Consider the following 17,983-nt stretch of genomic DNA (forward strand, 5'->3'; position numbering starts at 1 on the left):
TGGAGCTCTCTATTCCTGCCTGTCTGCCCAGCCGCTGTCTGTCCCTGCCTTCTCTTCATACCCCAGTGCCCAGTACCGAGCCTGGCATATAGTAGGTGCAGTTTAGGTGTAGGATTATTAAGAGCATGGACTCTGGGTTTAAGTCCCAGCCCTTCCACTTCTTGGCTGTGCGGATCCTGCTTAACTTCTAGCCCTGAGCTGTCTCTTGTGGGCCACAGGGTGACTCTATTAGCTCCCCAAAGTTGTCACAGGGTTAAATTAGTTATTCCATCTAAAGAGTTGGAACACAGCTCAGCCTTAGTACATGCTCAAGAGTGCCTATACACAGTAGGTGCTTCATAAATGTAGCAAAACAAAGGAAGAAAACCCCCAAAGAAAACACTTTCATTGTCCAATTGGGAATAAAAATTGAAAAGATAAGTTAAATTGGGTCCAGATTTAACTAAAAATAGCAACAAAAAACTAACCACTCTTAAATTCAGTTGAACTATGTATAAATTTTTCTGGGCCTAAACATTTTTTTCCTTTGTTTAAAAATGAAATCTGTTTAAGGCCCAGCGATTACTCGGAGCATCATACATATTGGTTTATAAGTTAAAGTAGTCTTTCTTCTCTTCTCCTGGGCTCTTTTCTCTCCCCTCCTCCCCCTCCCCCTTCCTCTTCCTCTTCTTCCTCACCCCTTCTCTTGAACCTTCTTGCTATGGAATTTTTAAATATTCTCTTCTATGAACTGTTTCCTTGGGATACCCAGCATCTAAGAGAAATTAACTCTAAATTGGGTTCTGGAGAATCATGCCTCTTGGTCTTTTTTTGATCTTTGCATCCCTGGATGGCCCCTGGCCTGCCTTCATTGTTCCAGATACTGCAAATAAAAATATAGATACCCGAAGACATTCTTATTGCAGGTAAACAACAAATAATTTATTAGTGTATGTCCTGTTCAATATTTGGCTGCCCAAATATTACTAGGGTGTCCTGTGTTTACTGTGGCAATCTCATTGGAGCCCCCAGGACAGGGCTAGCCTTGTGCCGCCGCTCAGGCCCCTGCTCAGTTGACTGTTCTGTCCTCACAGTCTGGAAATGCTCAATCATTTTTTTTAACAAAAGGCTCCCCATTTTAATTTTGTATGGGGTCCCCAATTATGTAGCTGGTCCTGTTTCAGCCTTGGAAGAAAACTCTCCTTGTTGGACTTTTTTTGGGGGGGGGTGGTACTGGGGATTGAACTCAGGGGCACTTGACCACTGAGTCACTTTCCCAGCTCTATTTTGTGTTTTATTTAGAGACAGCGTCTCACAGTTGCTTAGTGCCTTGCTTTTGCTGAGGCTGCCTTTGAACTTGCAATCTTCCTGTCTCAGCCTCCCCAGCTACTGGGATTACAGGTGTGCACCACCGTGCCCAGCCCTTGTTGGACTTCTTAATCCAAGTCTCACTGTACCTGGCATAAATCAGGGGAATATTTAGTGTAGAAATGCTGGTTGCCTCCTAGATGTCTTGAAAAGTGATTTGACTTAAAACCACTTTTATTGGTGTTACACAGTCCGTGCTGCATGATGAATGTGACATTGATTATGAACGTGGGCTTCTGATGTCATGGTTCTGCACAGTTGCCACACTCATCGCTTCCAAATGTCAGCTACAGATGAACTTGATTTCTCCTGCAGATGGGGCCTTCCTTACAAGAGAAGGTGGTGGCTGTTCTTGTTGCTCAGGTGGCCTCTCGTTCTCTTAAGGAAAGGGTTCCATCAGGCTGAGGTTGTGGCTCAGAGGTAAAGCACTCACCTACCATGCGTAAGGCATTGGGTTCAATCCTCAGCACCACATAAAAATAAATAAAGATAATGTATCCACCTATAAGTAAAAATAAATAAATAAATAAAATTTAAAAGAAAAGAAAGGGCTTCTGAGCAGATAGACCAGAAAAGGAAGAGTTCAGGACCAGAAAACCATAGAAACAGCTGCAGAGGCATCCCCCAAACCGCACGCCCCCACGAGAGAAAGCACATCCCAGGTCGTCTCAAGGAAATCCGGCATGCCCTAGACCCCTGACTTTGCTCAGGATGTAATCACTGCAAAAAAACTAACGTTTCATTTTTAAAAAGGACTTACTCAGAGGTTCATTTTAACTCATGAAATCTTGACTACAACTAAAAGATCCCATGAATAAAAATGGTAGTGAGTTTCCTGGTTTTGACAATCACTTTTGTTATATAGGAGATCACTTTTGGTGGAATCTAGGTGGTGGTGGCTAGAGAGAATATCTCTGTAATATTTTAATTTTGCAACTTCTGGTAAATCTGATTATTTAAAATAGAAAGTTAACATACACACACATATGTGTTTGTATGTATGTATGTGTGTGTGTGTGTATATATACATATATATATATACACATACACATATATACATACATATGTGTGTGTGTGTACAACCAGTATGCTATGATGCTATATTCAGTAATATATCTAAAAGGTTAAAAACAAATGCCTCTTCATTGCAAGCTCTGTCTAGATGCTCCCTGATCTATCTTTGCCTCCTCCTTGTAGTTTGTCAAAGTCCTGGGTCTAGAGATGGCAACCCACAAACCTCATGGTAACTGATGGTTTCAGTCACTTACCTTTTATGATGGGGCCTCGACAGCAGAAAACACCTCTTCTTAAAAATTACGTTGGCTTGTCTCATGACCTAAAAAAGAAGCAAGCACCCCCAATGGATTATCTTGTCATGTAGGCCAGGACCCAGCTTCTCTCAAATTTAGCACCTGAACTTGATTGTTATGTCATTCTAATTTTAACACTAGTTGGAGTGAGCTAATTTTCCCAATTTAAGTTGCTTAAATCAGAAAGGTGGAAATGACCACGAGGGAGATTTTAAGGGAGGGAATGTACTAGATGAGATTCTGAAAACAGCAAGCAGACTCCTCAGCTCCCAACTCTGTGGTGCCTGTCTGGGGATACAAGGAGGGACACTTGGCCCTCTCAGTGCTTAGCTTCTGGGTGGCAGGTAGACCACACACCAGCAAAGAAGTGGTGCTGTGTCCTCAGGTAGCAGCAATTGCTACCAAGAAAAATGGAATGAGAGAAAACTATGGAGGATAGAAATCAGAGAAAGCCATTGCTCAATGCTTGGAATGAGGTTGCTTTTATGGAGGTTTTTTTAATAGAGAGAGAAGCGTTGGAGCATTATACACCTAATAGATTAGCAGGAACAAAGAAGTGGACGTGTCAATCCTGGTGAGAAATTAGTGAAGCTGAACTTGACTGCCAAATCACGTTAATTTCAGCCCTAGTTAAAGTTTGTTCCTTTTCTTACTTTCCCCACTGTTGGCAGTGTTTGATTTTCACACTTATTTTGTATAGCAACAACCATAAAAATGTTCCTATTCTTTGATGCGTAATTCAGTGACGAGCAATCCCATGGGATCTAATGCATTACCAGAGATACCTAGTAACACTCCCTTTACTATCCTGAAATGAAATCATGGATCATAAAATCCATCTAGAGACATAATTTTCAGAATTCGAGGCAATACTTCAAAGAAATCAAAGAGACATAATTTATAATAAAGCAAAAAGAAAAATCACGGTAAGACATTCCCGTGCCTGCCTCCATACACAGGATTACCAAGGCAACCTCAAATGCAGACCAAAGCCCAGGCCTAAGGACCCTTGGCAGCAGGGACGTTGCAGGTTTCCATGGAAACGCGAAAGGAGAGAATAGCCAGAAACACCTGTATCTTCATGGGGAGGGGAGTTAATCCTTCCATGGCCCTGGGACTGGAGAGCCTGACAGCCTCTGTGTCACTGCGTCAGGCCTGGGCTCTCACTAGCCTGCTGTTTATCTGGATATATTGATGTCAAGGTTATTGACAGTGTAAAATTGGAAAGAACCTAAGTGTCTTACTGAATGGGAAATGTTTAATTAGCATGATTTATTCAAACAAAGAACACTATATAGCTATTAAACAGCTAAGTAGAATCCTATATAGCAATGCAAAATACCCCCAAAATATCACATGATATACTATTAAATGATAGCATATATAAAATTTTATATAATTTCTGTAAAACCATTTATACAGTGAATAAGGGAAATTCTAAAAATAATAACCAAAAGAGAACGAACTAGCACTCTACTGATTAGTTAATAAATCACCCCAAACTTAGTACTTTGAGACAACAGTTTGTTAGCGCATAGTTACAGAACACCAGCAGTTTGGGCTGGGCTCGCTGTTGGGGAGGCTGGTTGCAGGCAGCTGGGTCAAGGTAGCCTCACTTGTGTCAATCTGTCAGTGAGTGAGCCACAGACATCTTTGAACAAAATCCATGCAGTATTTTAGGCCCGAATTATATCTTTAAAGCTGCTGATGGGGCGGGGGTGGTAGAGATGGCTTAATTTGGACATTTTAATATTATTCTCTAAAGGCCTAATTAACCAGAGAATGTCAAAGGCAAAGAAGAGAATAGACTGGCCATCTGATCTGCAGAAGGCAGGCAGCTTTCATCCGACATGTCAGTGAAAGTATTCGGTTCCAGGACCAATGTTGAGGCTGAGGCAGACAGGAGGCCGAGCTAGTTAGAAATCAGCCGTGGGGGGAATCGGAGTGGTGGGTAAACACAAGGCATTTGCCATGGGCACTGGAGGTCCCTGGAAGGAAGGGGTCTTGCTCTTGATTCCTTCCAAGGAGGTGCTCATAGGGAAACTGCCTTATCCAGCGGCAGTATTTATAGGTGCTCTGGCCTCTCTACCTTTCTGAGCATGGCTGATGAGGACTGAACTCTGCACAGGTGGTGGCCCGGGAACTGCTGGCTCAATACACCAAACAGCACAAAGACCAACCACTCGATGGCCTGCTCTGGAGCTGGGTGACGTCTGTGAGTGACAAGCTGAGGACCAGGTATGTATATCACTCAGGGTGTCCTTGTCACCTGCCTTCAATATCTTATTATCCAACCTAAGTTTGCAAAATCTTGACATGCCCAACTTACACTGGTTTGAAATTTTTTACTATCTAATGTACACAAAAATGTGAATATGTAAATTGAATGCTTTTGCAACCTCTGACCACCATAAGAATTCAGACAATGCTGATTTTCTTCTTTCTCCTCATGCACCTTCTTTCTTATACACCCACTGCTCCTAACGCATTATAGGTTTTAACCCTCAAGCCGCATTAAGTAGGTTTTTATTTCCATTTCATCAATGAGGAAACTGAGGCACGGAGATTAAGTATTTGCTCATGGTTGCATGGCTAATGAATGGCAGAGCTGGAATTTGACGCCACACGCAGGATACATGATTTCAGGATGTTTTTATCATTTTAATCAGTTTTTTTGTCTTAGCATTGTCTGTAAGCTCTGAAGATAAGGCATAATATATGCTATATCAGGGACTTCCTGTTTTCACTCAATATTTTGTTTCTATGGTTTATCCAAGTTGTTATATGTGGCCAAGAAGTGTCATATCATACCCAAATAGTCCATCATATGTATATACCGTAATTGGCTAATCCATTCTAATCTCCAGTATTTGCGGACCTTTAGGTGTAAGCAACATTTTGATATTTTGCACAAAGTTGTTACAAAAAAATCTTTCTCATGTTTTCTGGGGAACCCACAAGAGTTTGTACAGGGCTTTCAAACGTAGTTGACATGATCTAGAGTCAAAAATGCATTTCAATCATCACAACACCCAGAGCCCTCCACTCCAGACAACTGAAGCAAACTTTCCAGGAAACAGTGCCTGTCCTGCTACTCATGTCTGGTGTTTTTAAATTTTATTTTTTAGAACACTGGATATCAATCTTTTAAATGGATTTCATGGCCCATCCGTGATTTGCAACCTGTTGTTTGAAAAACATTCCTCTAGGGTAGATATCACCCAGAAGTGGGCTTGCTATTGTGGAATATGCCAATCTTCAACTTTACTAGACAGTGACAAGGTATTTTTCAAAGTGGTTCTACAAGTCTACCCTCCTGCCCGAAGCACACATTCTGTAGAGCCACAGCTGATTCTCCTCAGCACTTGATCTTAACAGATTTCCTAAGTTTTCTCAATGCAACATAAAAAATGATATCCTATCAGGATTTTAAATCGCATTTTCCTTATTACTTCTAAGGCATACCGTGTTTTCCCCCTCTTCATTTTCCTTATGTTTTTCTTCTTTGGTGAAATGCCTCTTCATGTTTTTATCCTTTTTTTTTCTATTTTGTGTGTGTATGTCTCATCTTAATGATTCTGAGGGGTTCTTTTTTTCTATGTCACTATAGATGCTACAACCCAGTTAGTGGCTTTTCTTATACTTTCTTTGTGGTATCATGTTTAATTCCTGAATTCATTGGAAAATTTTGTATGTGCTTTGAGGAAGGGATCTAATTCCATTTTTTTCTCAATTTTCGGAGTTGTTTGTTGTTCCAGTACCATTTAATAAACTAACGATCCTATCCTAGTTATTGGCAATACAAACTTGCTAAAATTTTCCTTGAAATGTATTCAATCTATGGATTTGCAGAAAATTTAACATGTCAATACTTTTCTTACTTTGGCATTTGTTAAATTTCCACACATGTGGGAGTCCATTTGGGGGTTATTTTGTTCCTAGAGGGAGTTTGTATATTTTTGACCCAACAAACAGGTTATAATTACCCTGTCTTTATGATAAAATATTACTCCATTATTATAGCTGAAATACAACTTAGAATTATGTATTGCCCTATAGGCAGGCACACACACACACACACACACACACACACACACACACACACACACACACATATAAATTACGTATTTAGAATTTTGTATTTCCCTATAGCTATTGATATCAGTTTGTCAAATTCCTCCAAAAGAAAACAACAACAGTCTTATATACTAAAGGCAGTGTTGTAAGACTGAATGTATATTATCATGATTGGATGTAAGGTGTCCCCCAGAAGCTCATGTGTGAGACAAAGCAAAGTTTAGAGGATAAATGGTTGTGTTATGGGAGCCTTAACCCAATCAGTAAATGAATGCCCTGACAGGATGAACTAAGTGGTACCTGAATGTAGTAGGATGTAGCTGGAGGAGGGAGTATCGGAGTGTGCCTTTGGGTATATATTTTGTATCTGGCAAGTGGAATCTACCCCCCCCCCATTTCTGATTATCATGTGAGCTGCTTCCCTCCACCACACCCTTCTGCCATGAGGTTCACCTTGAGCCCTGAGGAATTGAGACAGCTGCCTATGGATTCAGACCCCTGAAACTGTGAGCCCCTAAATGAACTTTTCCTCCTCCACAATTGTTCTGGTCAGGTCTGTTTGTCACAGCAGCAAAAAAGATGACTAAAACATGTATGAAGTACCCAGAGTACTCAAATTAACAAAGACAGAAAATTGATTATAGGAGCTAAGAGAGATGCATAGCCATTATTTAATGGATCCAGGTTTCAGTTTAGAGTGACGAAGTCCTAGAAAGGAATGAAGGATCCACCAAAATGATTAACATGACAAATGCTTCCACATGTTTATTTTACCACAGTTTTGAAAACTTGCTAAAATTTTCCTTGAAATGTATTCAATCTATGGATTTGCAGAAAATTTGACATGTAAATACTTTTCTTATTTATTTTGTAAATAAAACAGATATTTTTTCTCAAAGATTTTAATCTTCTAAGAATCTTCTAGGGCTGTACAATTTTACCCATACATAGTATATCCTCTGATAGATTTTTTTAAATATTTATCTTTAAAATTTTTTTTTCAGTTGTAGATAGACACAATACCTTTATTTTGTTTGTTTTTATGTGGTGCTGGGATCAAACCCAGTGCCTCATGCATGCTCGGCAAGTGCTCTACCACTGAGCCACAACCCCAGCCCCCTTTTGATAGACTTATCATTGTTTTGTTGTTGTTAACAGAATTTTTTAAATTCTATTTTTGCTCTTGCAGTTGGCTTTTCTTTCATTCTTCTTCTCCTCCTTCTCCTCCTCCTCCTCTTTCTCTCTCTCTCTCTCTCTCTCTCTCTCTCTCTCTCTCTCTCTCTCTCTCTCTCTCTCTCTCTCTTTGGTACCCTGGATTGAATCCAGGGGCACTTATCCACTGAGCCACATCCCCAGCCCTTTTTATTTGTTTAGTTTTTATTTTGACATAGGGCCTTTCCAAGTTGCTAAGGCTGGCTTTGAATTTGTAATCTTCCTGCCTCAGCCTCCAGAGCTACTGGGATTATAGGCAAGTTCTACCATGACTGTCTGCAGCTGGCTTTTCTAAATAAATCTGACTGTAAAAATTTTCTTCTAAATGTATCTAGATTCTTTGTTTCCCCCCCACACACAGGCAATCATATCATTTGCAAATCATGATTTTCTATTTCTTCCTTTTCAGTTGTTTTTCTTTTATCCTTTTCACATCTTACTGCAAGGCCAGGAACTTTGGTGCAATTGGATTAGAAGTAGACAGAGAAAGTATTTGTTTGTCTAGTTCCTGGTTTAAAAAGATGAGTTTCACTGTTAAAAATGTTGGCTGGAGCTTTTGCTAGACACACTTGTTATCCTAAAGAAGCTCCATTTCTTATTTTTAACACATTTGCATTATTACTAGATGATGAATTTTTCAAATGAGTTTGCATCTATTGAAATGAACCTACCTTTCTGTATTCTGTTAATTTGATAAATGACCTGTCAGTCTCCTGGTGCTGAACTACTCTGACATTCTGGGGAGATCCTTGGCTTTCTCAGGCTGGGTTATCATCTTCACGTTCCTGGGGCTTGGTTTATTCTAATGGGAGCGGTTTTATACTTATTGGCTCATAATTTTCCGTTCTTCAACGTCCCTGGTTTAGATTTGTGTCAAGGTTTTACTAGTCTCCTGGAGCTAGTTTGGGAGTGGTTTCTCATTCTGTGGAAGAATTCAATTATTTGAAAATGATCTGCACTTGGGGGAATATTTTAAACTATCAATTTAATTCATTTCATTATTTTAGAACTGTTTAGGCTTTTCCTCTTGTGTAAGTTTTAATAATTGTACTTTACTGGGGAATTTATCCACTTGGTGCAAGGGTTTTCATACTATTCTGATTATCCTTTGAACTTGTGCTGGATCTGTGGCTACGTCCCCTTTGTCCTCCATAGAATTATCTCCTGTACCTTCTCCCTTCTCTGCTGGTGCTTCTCAGTATCACCAGATGAGTGTTGGTTTATTGTTACAATTATTATTATTTTTCACACCACCAACTGTTCCCTTTGTCGATCTTCTCTGTTGTACCTTGTTGTCTATTTCATCTTTTTACATCTATAAATATGTCATCTCTTTTATTCTACTTTTGGAGAGCTTACTGTGTTTCTTTTGTGTATTTTTAAAAATATATTATTTTTTATTTGGAAGCAAATAAAAAATGATTACTCTCTCAATCCCAATGTATTGAGCTAATTTCCAGAGGATCTATTCATGAGACAATACCATAATGCAGTCCTGATTAAAAACATGGAAAATACAATAAATGTTTATATGGGACTTTTTGTAACCATGGGGGTGAAGTGAAATTTAGAAATCCGTAGTCCCTTCTCTTCTTTCTATTTAAAAAGTTGCTGCTCAGGTTTCTGTTTATTCCAACCATGGTTTATCTTAAAGCTTGAAAACACGAGTTCCCACATCCCTGGACTATTTTGCTGAAGTTTCTGTTAGCTTTATGTCTCAATTGGTTCTCGCACACTGAAGCAACTTGGTGCATCTTTTTAAATATGTCTAGCCCTGAGTGGGCATTGTATAGCACCGATGGTTTTCTCTCCAACTTATTAGGTTGAAAATTTTCCAGTGTAGGAGGAGTCAAAGGACTCGCACAGTTCTCCAGCAGAGTCGGTTTCTTCCTTTCAGGAAACTTGTTCCCCAACTGGTCACAAATCATCTGCTCTTTCATTTCTTTTCCAGAGAACAGAGAAGGGCTTGTTTCCATTATTTGGAAAGCATGACATACTCTCACACATATGCAAATCTATATTCCTAGCAAATTTTTCCAGGACAGATTTGAGATGTGCCAAAGGCAGTATTCCAATTGTAAATATTTGGAAAGTTCTAGCCCATTTATTTTTGTCTCAGTTATTAACCTCCAAAACAGTACACATGGCTCCCCCACACATCCGGTTCCTGCTCATTCACTCCCCCTGTGCTTATCTACTTAAATCCCCACACTTTACTTACCCTGATTTTTACGTGAAGGAAGGAATTGTCATGGACACTTTTCCAGCTCTCTCTGCCACTGGCCACTGCCCCACACTTGGACACAGCAGGACCTGGGCTCTCAGCTTCCCCGGAGTGTGCACCCCCATAGAGCAGCAGGATATCCATCACAGTGACAAAGCACAGGAGAAGTGCCCATGTGCCATGAGAATGAAGAAAGGTGGCCGAGAGCTTCTGTACTCTGAAACCTCTCCAAGTGAGCAGCCCTTTGCAGGGCCACCCAGAGGCTACCCCTCATTTGGGCTGTGAGGGGATTAGTCGTTGTCCTAGAAAGGCCCCATGAGACCAGGTGCTGCTTGGCACCTGTGAGGGGCAGTCTCTGACTCTGCAGACAGTGCCACTCCACCCCTGCTCATCCCAGGGAGTGCGGCCTCCCTCTGTCCCCAGGGAGCCTGCCACTGTCCTCCTCACTGCTCTCACCAGCCCAGGGATCCCAAAGAGGTGGTGAGTGTTGAGCAAAGTCAAGATCCTGTCCTGCACTCCTGGGCCTTTCTATATTATGAATATTTTCAAATATTCAGCAAAGTTGAAAGGCTTTTACAATGTGTCTTTCACTGGGTGTTGGGGGGAACCTGTCTCGGAGAGGCTACTGTGAGTACACTACTGTTCTTGCCAAACCACCATCACACATACACAGTCACGTGCCACTTGATGACAAGGACGTGCACTGAGAAACACGGCAGCTGGCAGCCTTGCTGTAGTGTGAGCATAGCAGGGCACTGTGTGAACCTTTTGGTAGGTCTGGACCCAGCAGTGGCCTTGGGGCAGCGAGAGGCAGGAGGCCCCTGCTGGTGGGACTTTCCATGGTGCACCCAGACAGCCATGAGATCATAGGAGAGCAGCAAGTCCATAAGCCAGGACCAGAGGTTTCCCACCAGGATCCAGGATTGGGTACTGCACATGGTAACACGTGCTTTCAAAGGACTGGGAAGCGGCACATGTGTTTACACCAGTGTCCCCACACAAGTGAGTGATGTGCTGCAGCCTTATGATGGCTGTGGTGTCACTAGGCCACAGGAATCAGCTCCACTGATGCTGTGGGATCATCAGCTAGGCAGTCCGTCATTGACTGAAATGTCCTCATGCAGCACATGACTATCTCTCCATGCATCAGTCCCTGGCTCCTGTGTCCATTCTCCTTCTCCTTTTGACACATTTCAAGGTAAACTGCAGGCATGGCCAGATCTCTAAATAATCCAGCAGGAACATCATTCACTCCAGTTCAACATTTGGCTGTGGTTCTCTTTGTTCTTCTGCAGAAAATTTACATGCAATGAAATGTACATCTGTTCTGCATTCACTGAATTTTGATAAATGCACACCTCTCTATAACCAACACACCTGTTAAGGGCTAGTCCATCACTGATCACTCCAGAAAGTTTTCTCTGTACCTCTCGGTCAATGACCACCACTCCAAATGAAGTTATCACTCTGATATTTTCCCATCGCACGTGAGATTTTCCTGTCCTAGAAGTTCACATAAGAGGAACATAGAGTCTGACCTCCTTTGCGGTGGGCTCAGGAACCCCGCAAGATCCTTTTGGAGATTCTCTATGGTATCACGTGTTTTTGTTCCTTTTTGTTGCTGAGGAGTGAAATTTTACTTCATGATTCTCTGGGATTTGTTTCCTATTCTCTCATGATGAGTAGACACCTGAAATGTTTCCACTAGGTGTTCCAGTACAGTAAGTAGAACGGCCATGGATATTCTCCAATAAGCCTCTGTGAACACTTGTTTTGTCTCTCTTGGGCAAATAGGTGTGGAATCACTAGTTCATAGCATAGGTATTTGTTTAGCTGTATGAGAAATGGAGAGACAATTTCTCTTGAAGGGCTTTACCATGGCAGAGGTGTGAGGCTCCAGTCTCTCTACATCCCTAGCGACATTGGACATCTGTGTCATTAGTCATCCTGGTATATGTATATTGTGACCTCACTGTGGCTTTCATTTGCATTTCCCTCATGACCCATAATATGCATTTGCATATAATCTAAATTTTATTTAAATATAGAGTCATTTCACCTCCTTATAAAACACAGGTTGCCTTTAGCTATATTCCTATTTTTCACACTAGATGAGTTCCTAGGGCTGCATGTGTGGTTGGGCCTGACACGGGACTCTGAGGGCCCGGTAGGCGAGAGCCTGTCGCACAGCAGTTTGTAACCTCAGGTCGGCAAATGCTGGCGTGCAGCGAGCATCCCAAGACACAAAGGCAGTCCTAACAACAGCACTGACAGCCTCCAGGTCTCATAGTGACATTCCCAGAAAGACTAAAGCCTGCTTTTCAATTAACTAAAAGTTCTTTCTGCCTTCTGAGAAATAGACAAGCAGAAACTCAACCGTCTGAAGCCCAGATTCAAAATAAGCATTCACAAACAGTAATTTGAATTTCCTGATAACTGCACATAAATAACTTCTACTTGCCTTCCCTGTCTAAATGGGTGATTATTAATTCAGGATTTGGCATTCTCCTAAGCACTATATCAAAAGTGTCTCAGAAGTGCTTCTTGAAGTTTCTCTCCTGCCTCTGATTGTCAACAACAGCTACTTGAGTCTTTAATTTTTAATGACTGGAAACCTAAGTTATTTGGGTACTATAATAATAATTACTTCCCCAGGATGTGGGAGAAAGGAGGGCCAGATGTGGCTGTGCTCTGGGGATCCTACGTGGACTAACCCCTTACCTTTCTATAGACGTTACCTGAAAGGTTCAGGGGGAGAGCCACAAAATTAGCCCAAAAGGCAGAGTTGATGGGCAAAAGGTCATGGGGTGACAGTTTTGAGTCTGTTTGTGGTTAAACCTTTTAACTCCCTGTGACTCAGTTTCTTAATTTGCCAAATGGGGAGAGTGGAAATTACTACCTGATGAAGATAGTAACATCATTCTTCTTTATTTCTTTTTTTGGTTTCAGAGATTGAACCAAGGAGTGCTCAATCAGAGCTCCACAGCCCCACAGCCCCACAGCCCAGCTCTTTTTTATATTTTATTTTGAGACAGGGTCCTTTGCTAAGTTGCTTAGGGCCTCACTAAGTTGCTGAAGCTGGCTTTGAACTTGCATTCCTCCTGCCTCAGCCTCCTGAGTTGCTGGTATTACAGGCATGTGCCACCATGCCCTGCTGACAGTCACACCATGAATCCTTAACTTGCCCTTGCCCAAGCCCTGGAGGGCTCCTCTCCCTCAAATACTGGTGCTCCCCAGGACAGAGCCGAGCTTGATGGTGTCCTGCGTCTGTGCTCCCAGCAGGTTACTCCATGTTTCTGAGCCTCCTTTTCTTGAGATATGTTCTAGTCAGCTTTTTTTCTTCTTTTTTTTTTTCTGCTGTGAACAAAAGACCTGACAAGGACAATTTTAAGGAGGAAAAGTTTATTTGAGGGCTTACGGTTTAGAGGTCTCAGTCTGTAGATGGCCGACTCCATCCTTGGGGCTGGAGGTAAGGTAGGACATCAAGTTGGAAGAGCATGTTGGAGGAACATGGCACCAGGAAACAGAGAGAGAGAGAGAGAGAGAGAGAGAGAGAGAGAGAGAGAGAGAGAGAGAGAGAGAGAGCTCTCCTTGCTACAACAAAATATATACCTCAAAGGCACATCCCAGTGACCCACCTCCTCCCCCACACCCCACCTGCCCACAGTTACCACCCAGTAATCCCTATCAGGGGATTAACTCACTGATTCGGTTAAGGGTCTCGTAACCCAATTATTTCTCTTCTAAACCTTCTTGCATTGTCTCACACAGGAGCTTTTGGGGGCCACCTCATATCCAAACCATAACAAGCTGTAAGTTGATAATAATTTCCACATCTGAGAATTTTTATACTATCAAAAAATTAGCAGCCAATACTTATCACAGATCCTGATATGTAATGTATTTTATAAATGTTATGCTTTGTGGCCTATACATATATATTTGATTGTTCATATTCATTTTCGATATTTACTTATCAATAATTGAATATATTATCACCTGATATAAATTATGTAGCTGTTAATATAGACTATACCAAGTATTGAACATTACTTATAACACATAGTTAATAGTAAGAAAAGAAAACCAAATAACCTCTATACCACAAAACAAAAATGTAGAATAAACTAGAACCAACCATTTACAGAAAAATACTAAAAAAAGTGCATGTACAGTCAGTGAGAGAAGGGACGGGAGAGGATGTGTGTTTACACTGCTTTCTCCGCGGGGAAGAAAAAAAAATGGAAAACACGATTTCTTTCAAATGAAATTCTTTGGTGAAACCAAAATAATAACGATGGCCATTGTATTTCTCTTCCAGTTTCCTGGCATTTAACACCGACGCGATTGGTAACCTCACTTTTCTGTTGAAGGCTGTGAATTTCCGCGAGAGGGTTCTTCAGCGGTGTTTGGTGGCCAGAATTTATTACAAGGTAAAGATCAGTCATGTTGCATTTCTTCCTTTTGACTCGTGTTTGAGGCCCTCCTAGCTGGTGAGCTAGCTGCTAAATTTAGCAGAGGTTGAGTCAGCTTAATTACAGGCTTGGAAAGGGCCAGTGGGCAGCCTGGGCTTTGGAGCCAGCGCCCCTGTTTAACCCCTGCGTGTCTTTTACGGTCCATCTACCAGCCTCATTCGGCTGCCCTGGGAGGTGGCGAGTGGGGTGATTTTTAAAACCCTTATTGAATTGAAAACTCATTGTTCCACACGAATGACAAATATATTGCTCTCTGGAGGGAAAGGTTTATCAGTTAACGTAAAGATTAGCATCGTCTTAGTTTCACGCACCCTTTTTCCTATGAATCTGAGAAGCATCGTCCTTTGTATAAGCGCTGGTGGGAATCCAGAGGGAATATCCACCATGTGCAGTACTGGCAGGGTTGGCCTGAGGAAAGGTAACCCCACCCAGCAATGTCCAGTTGTCCTCTGCCCCAGCATAAATAGCCAGGAGATCCTAGGAGAAGGCTTTGCTCACCCGACATCTGTCTTGGCTCTGTGTCCAGGGCTTAGCATGCTGTAGCCAGAATCAGGCTGCTGCTCTCCCTTGGCACAGGAATCAGGTACCCAGGGGTCAGAATTGGGTGCCAGCAACTCTCCTGCTCTGGTTCCTCTCTTTTTATATCAATTACACTGTCTGTTTTCCAAGCACAGAGAGGGTAGGAAGGAGAGGGTAGGCGATGCCTGGGGACGGGTGTGCTCTCAGAAAATACTCTAGAGGCAGAAGAGTCCTGGAAGCAGCCATGGTTCCTAGGGGAACAGAGTCACACTGGGTGAGAACCTGCTGGAAGCAGGGCTTTGGGATTGTAAATCAGTTCGCCCTCCAGGCATCCATTTGAGCTGAGGCTCTGCCAGACCACAAGGGCACAATCAGATGGGTGCAAGTGGGTGCATGTCCCCTGGCCTTATCACACATGGAACCAGCCAAATATTAGAGAAGATTTTAATCAAAGCAAAAATGCTGTACTTGGAGAAGTACATGGAAGACAAATCAAAGAAGATGAATAAGTGGCAGAAGTTCATATAACAATGGAGAAAGGGCAAGGGTAGCTGGGTATGGTGGAGCAGACCTGTAATCCCAGCTCTGGAGGCCGAGGCAGGAGGATTGCAAATTCAAAGCCAGCCTCAGCAACTTACCGAGGACCTAAGAAACTTAGTGAGACCCTGTCTGTAAATAAAAAATAAAAACAGGCTTGAGATGTGGCTCAGTGGTTAAATACCCCTAGATTCAGTCTCTGGTATCAAAAAAAAAAAAGAAGAAAAAAAAATAAAGAAAAAGAAAGAATGAAAGAAAAAAGAAAAGGCAATATGTAAATACAGCTTCCCAAGACTGTAGGAGAGCCAGAGCTAAAACAGCAAGAGAAGAAAATAGACGCAGAGTGAAACTGCGGCAGAGCCTGCCTAGGGGTGGCACGTACCCTGAAATGTCCAGACGAAGGGAGCAGAGACGGTCATCACAGCCATAATGGAAAATATTTCCTTAGTGTATAAACATCCCAGATGTTAATGGAAAAACCCTGAAATCCAGAACAGAGAATATCATATAAGCAACAGACTGAGAGTGATAATTTACTCAAAAAGAGTGATCAGACGCAGTTTCATTCACATGGCTTTTCTAGAAAATTACTCAAAAACCTACTCCATAGGACATTTAAAAGAATCAAAATCAAATCAATAATAAGTTTCAATATATGTGTTTTTTTAAATAATGACAAAATTAGTATAGATGCTAAAGAATTTTTTTTAAATAATGAATTAAAAAAAACTTGAGTAACTGGTTGTGCAATAGATTGGATCTATCCTATTTTTAAAGGTAAGAGGAAAAGTAAAGTGAAGACATGCTGAATTTCTTATTTTAATCACAGGGTAGTTGAAAGGTCTTGTTTTATTCTGACTGTGATATTAGAGGAACTCAGATTAAAGTACATATTTCATTAAATTGAAAACTAACATGAATACTGAACACAGGATACTCATTTTTCAAATCACCATGGAAGACGAAGCAAAGAAGATAAATAAGTGGCCAGAAGTTCGTATAATCAGAGGGGTTGCAAAAAACAGCCCAGAAAGCGCGTCCTCAGAGCTGCTTCAGGAGTTCCCACTGCTGATCCTTGGCTGGAGAACTTCTCCAGGATTGATTCCCAATCTGCTTCCCATTAATTGTGCCTTTGTCTCTAATTTGGCTCAGTATAGTAGCCCACTCCCTGTCCCTGGAAGATTAGTGCTTTGATCTGGGACTGCATTGATCTGGTAATTCCTTGAAAACTACACTTCATTACAACATGATCTCTGGGTTCAGTCCACAGTAAACCATGGAGAGGAAGCTTTGATGCATTTCCATCCTGGAAAGGCAGAAATCCCTCCAGCTCCCACCCTTGGAAGGTAGGGATTAGGTTTAGAATGGGTTACAATGTGAAATAAAAGAGGTGTCAATCCTCTCAGTAAAAGTGCCTACTGTCAGAGAATAGAAACAAATCTAAGTACAGACATTCTGAATAGAAGCAAATATAATGGCTGTATATACATTGGCATATATATATCACAAGAATAATTTTCAAATATACTTTTGAAAAGAAGATGAGTAAATACATATTGGGTAATAACAAGATATTTTCAGAAAGTTGGTGTCTCAGTCAGGTCAGGCTGCCTTAGCAAAGTGCCACAGGCTGACGGCCTTAAACACTGGAAATTTATTTTCTCACAGTTCTGGGAGCTGGAAGTCCAGGATTGAGGTCCAGAGTTGGTTTCCCTGAGGCCTATCTCCTTGACTTGCAGGTTGCTGTCCTGTTGTTACCCCTCATGACTGTCCCTTTGTGCATTTGCACCCCTGGTGTCTCTTCTTATGAGGACACCACAGTCATATTGAATCAGGGCCTACCCTAATTAACTTGATGCCATAGGAAAAGACCCTATTGCCAAGAAGGTCACATTTACAGGTAGTGGGAATTAGTACTTCAAAATGACTTTTTGGAAGATACAATTTAACCAATAGCAACAATATTCATTTTTTAAATGGCTTCAAAGCAAAAATATAATCTAGGGCATTCCCAGAAATGTATGGTCTAAAGATAAAGCCCAGGTGTGAGTGTAAAATCTTCTAAAAAACTGAGAAGCATCAAAGGTAGGTCTTCAGCCAGGCAAAAGGCCCTTTGAAGAGGTTAAAGATATGCTTCACAGACCCTCTCCAACTATAGAGCTTCTAGGAAAATTAAGATCACTGTCTGAAGCCTTATTCATACTCCAGTGGTGTAATGTCAAAGAGATTTGTGATGTGACTCTTGCCTAATTGACTGAACCTCCACAAAGATTCATAGGAGA

The 17,983-nt window shown here is 41.5% G+C and overlaps 1 protein-coding gene across 1 annotated transcript in view; it reads left to right on the forward strand.

Moving 5' to 3' along the window:
- The window catches only part of LOC144371894 (acyl-coenzyme A oxidase-like protein), a 235,194-nt gene extending 220,522 nt beyond the window's left edge, over nt 1-14,672 (forward strand). Inside the window, exons 16-18 of the mRNA XM_078035198.1 lie at nt 4,786-4,895; nt 14,492-14,603; nt 14,661-14,672. Of these exons, the coding sequence (XP_077891324.1) occupies nt 4,786-4,895; nt 14,492-14,603; nt 14,661-14,672 (234 nt within the window). The remainder of the gene's footprint in view (nt 1-4,785; nt 4,896-14,491; nt 14,604-14,660) is intronic.
- The last annotated feature ends 3,311 nt before the right edge of the window (nt 14,673-17,983 follow it).

This window comes from Ictidomys tridecemlineatus, chromosome Y, assembly GCF_052094955.1.
Source record: "Ictidomys tridecemlineatus isolate mIctTri1 chromosome Y, mIctTri1.hap1, whole genome shotgun sequence".
Taxonomy (NCBI): domain Eukaryota; kingdom Metazoa; phylum Chordata; class Mammalia; order Rodentia; family Sciuridae; genus Ictidomys; species Ictidomys tridecemlineatus.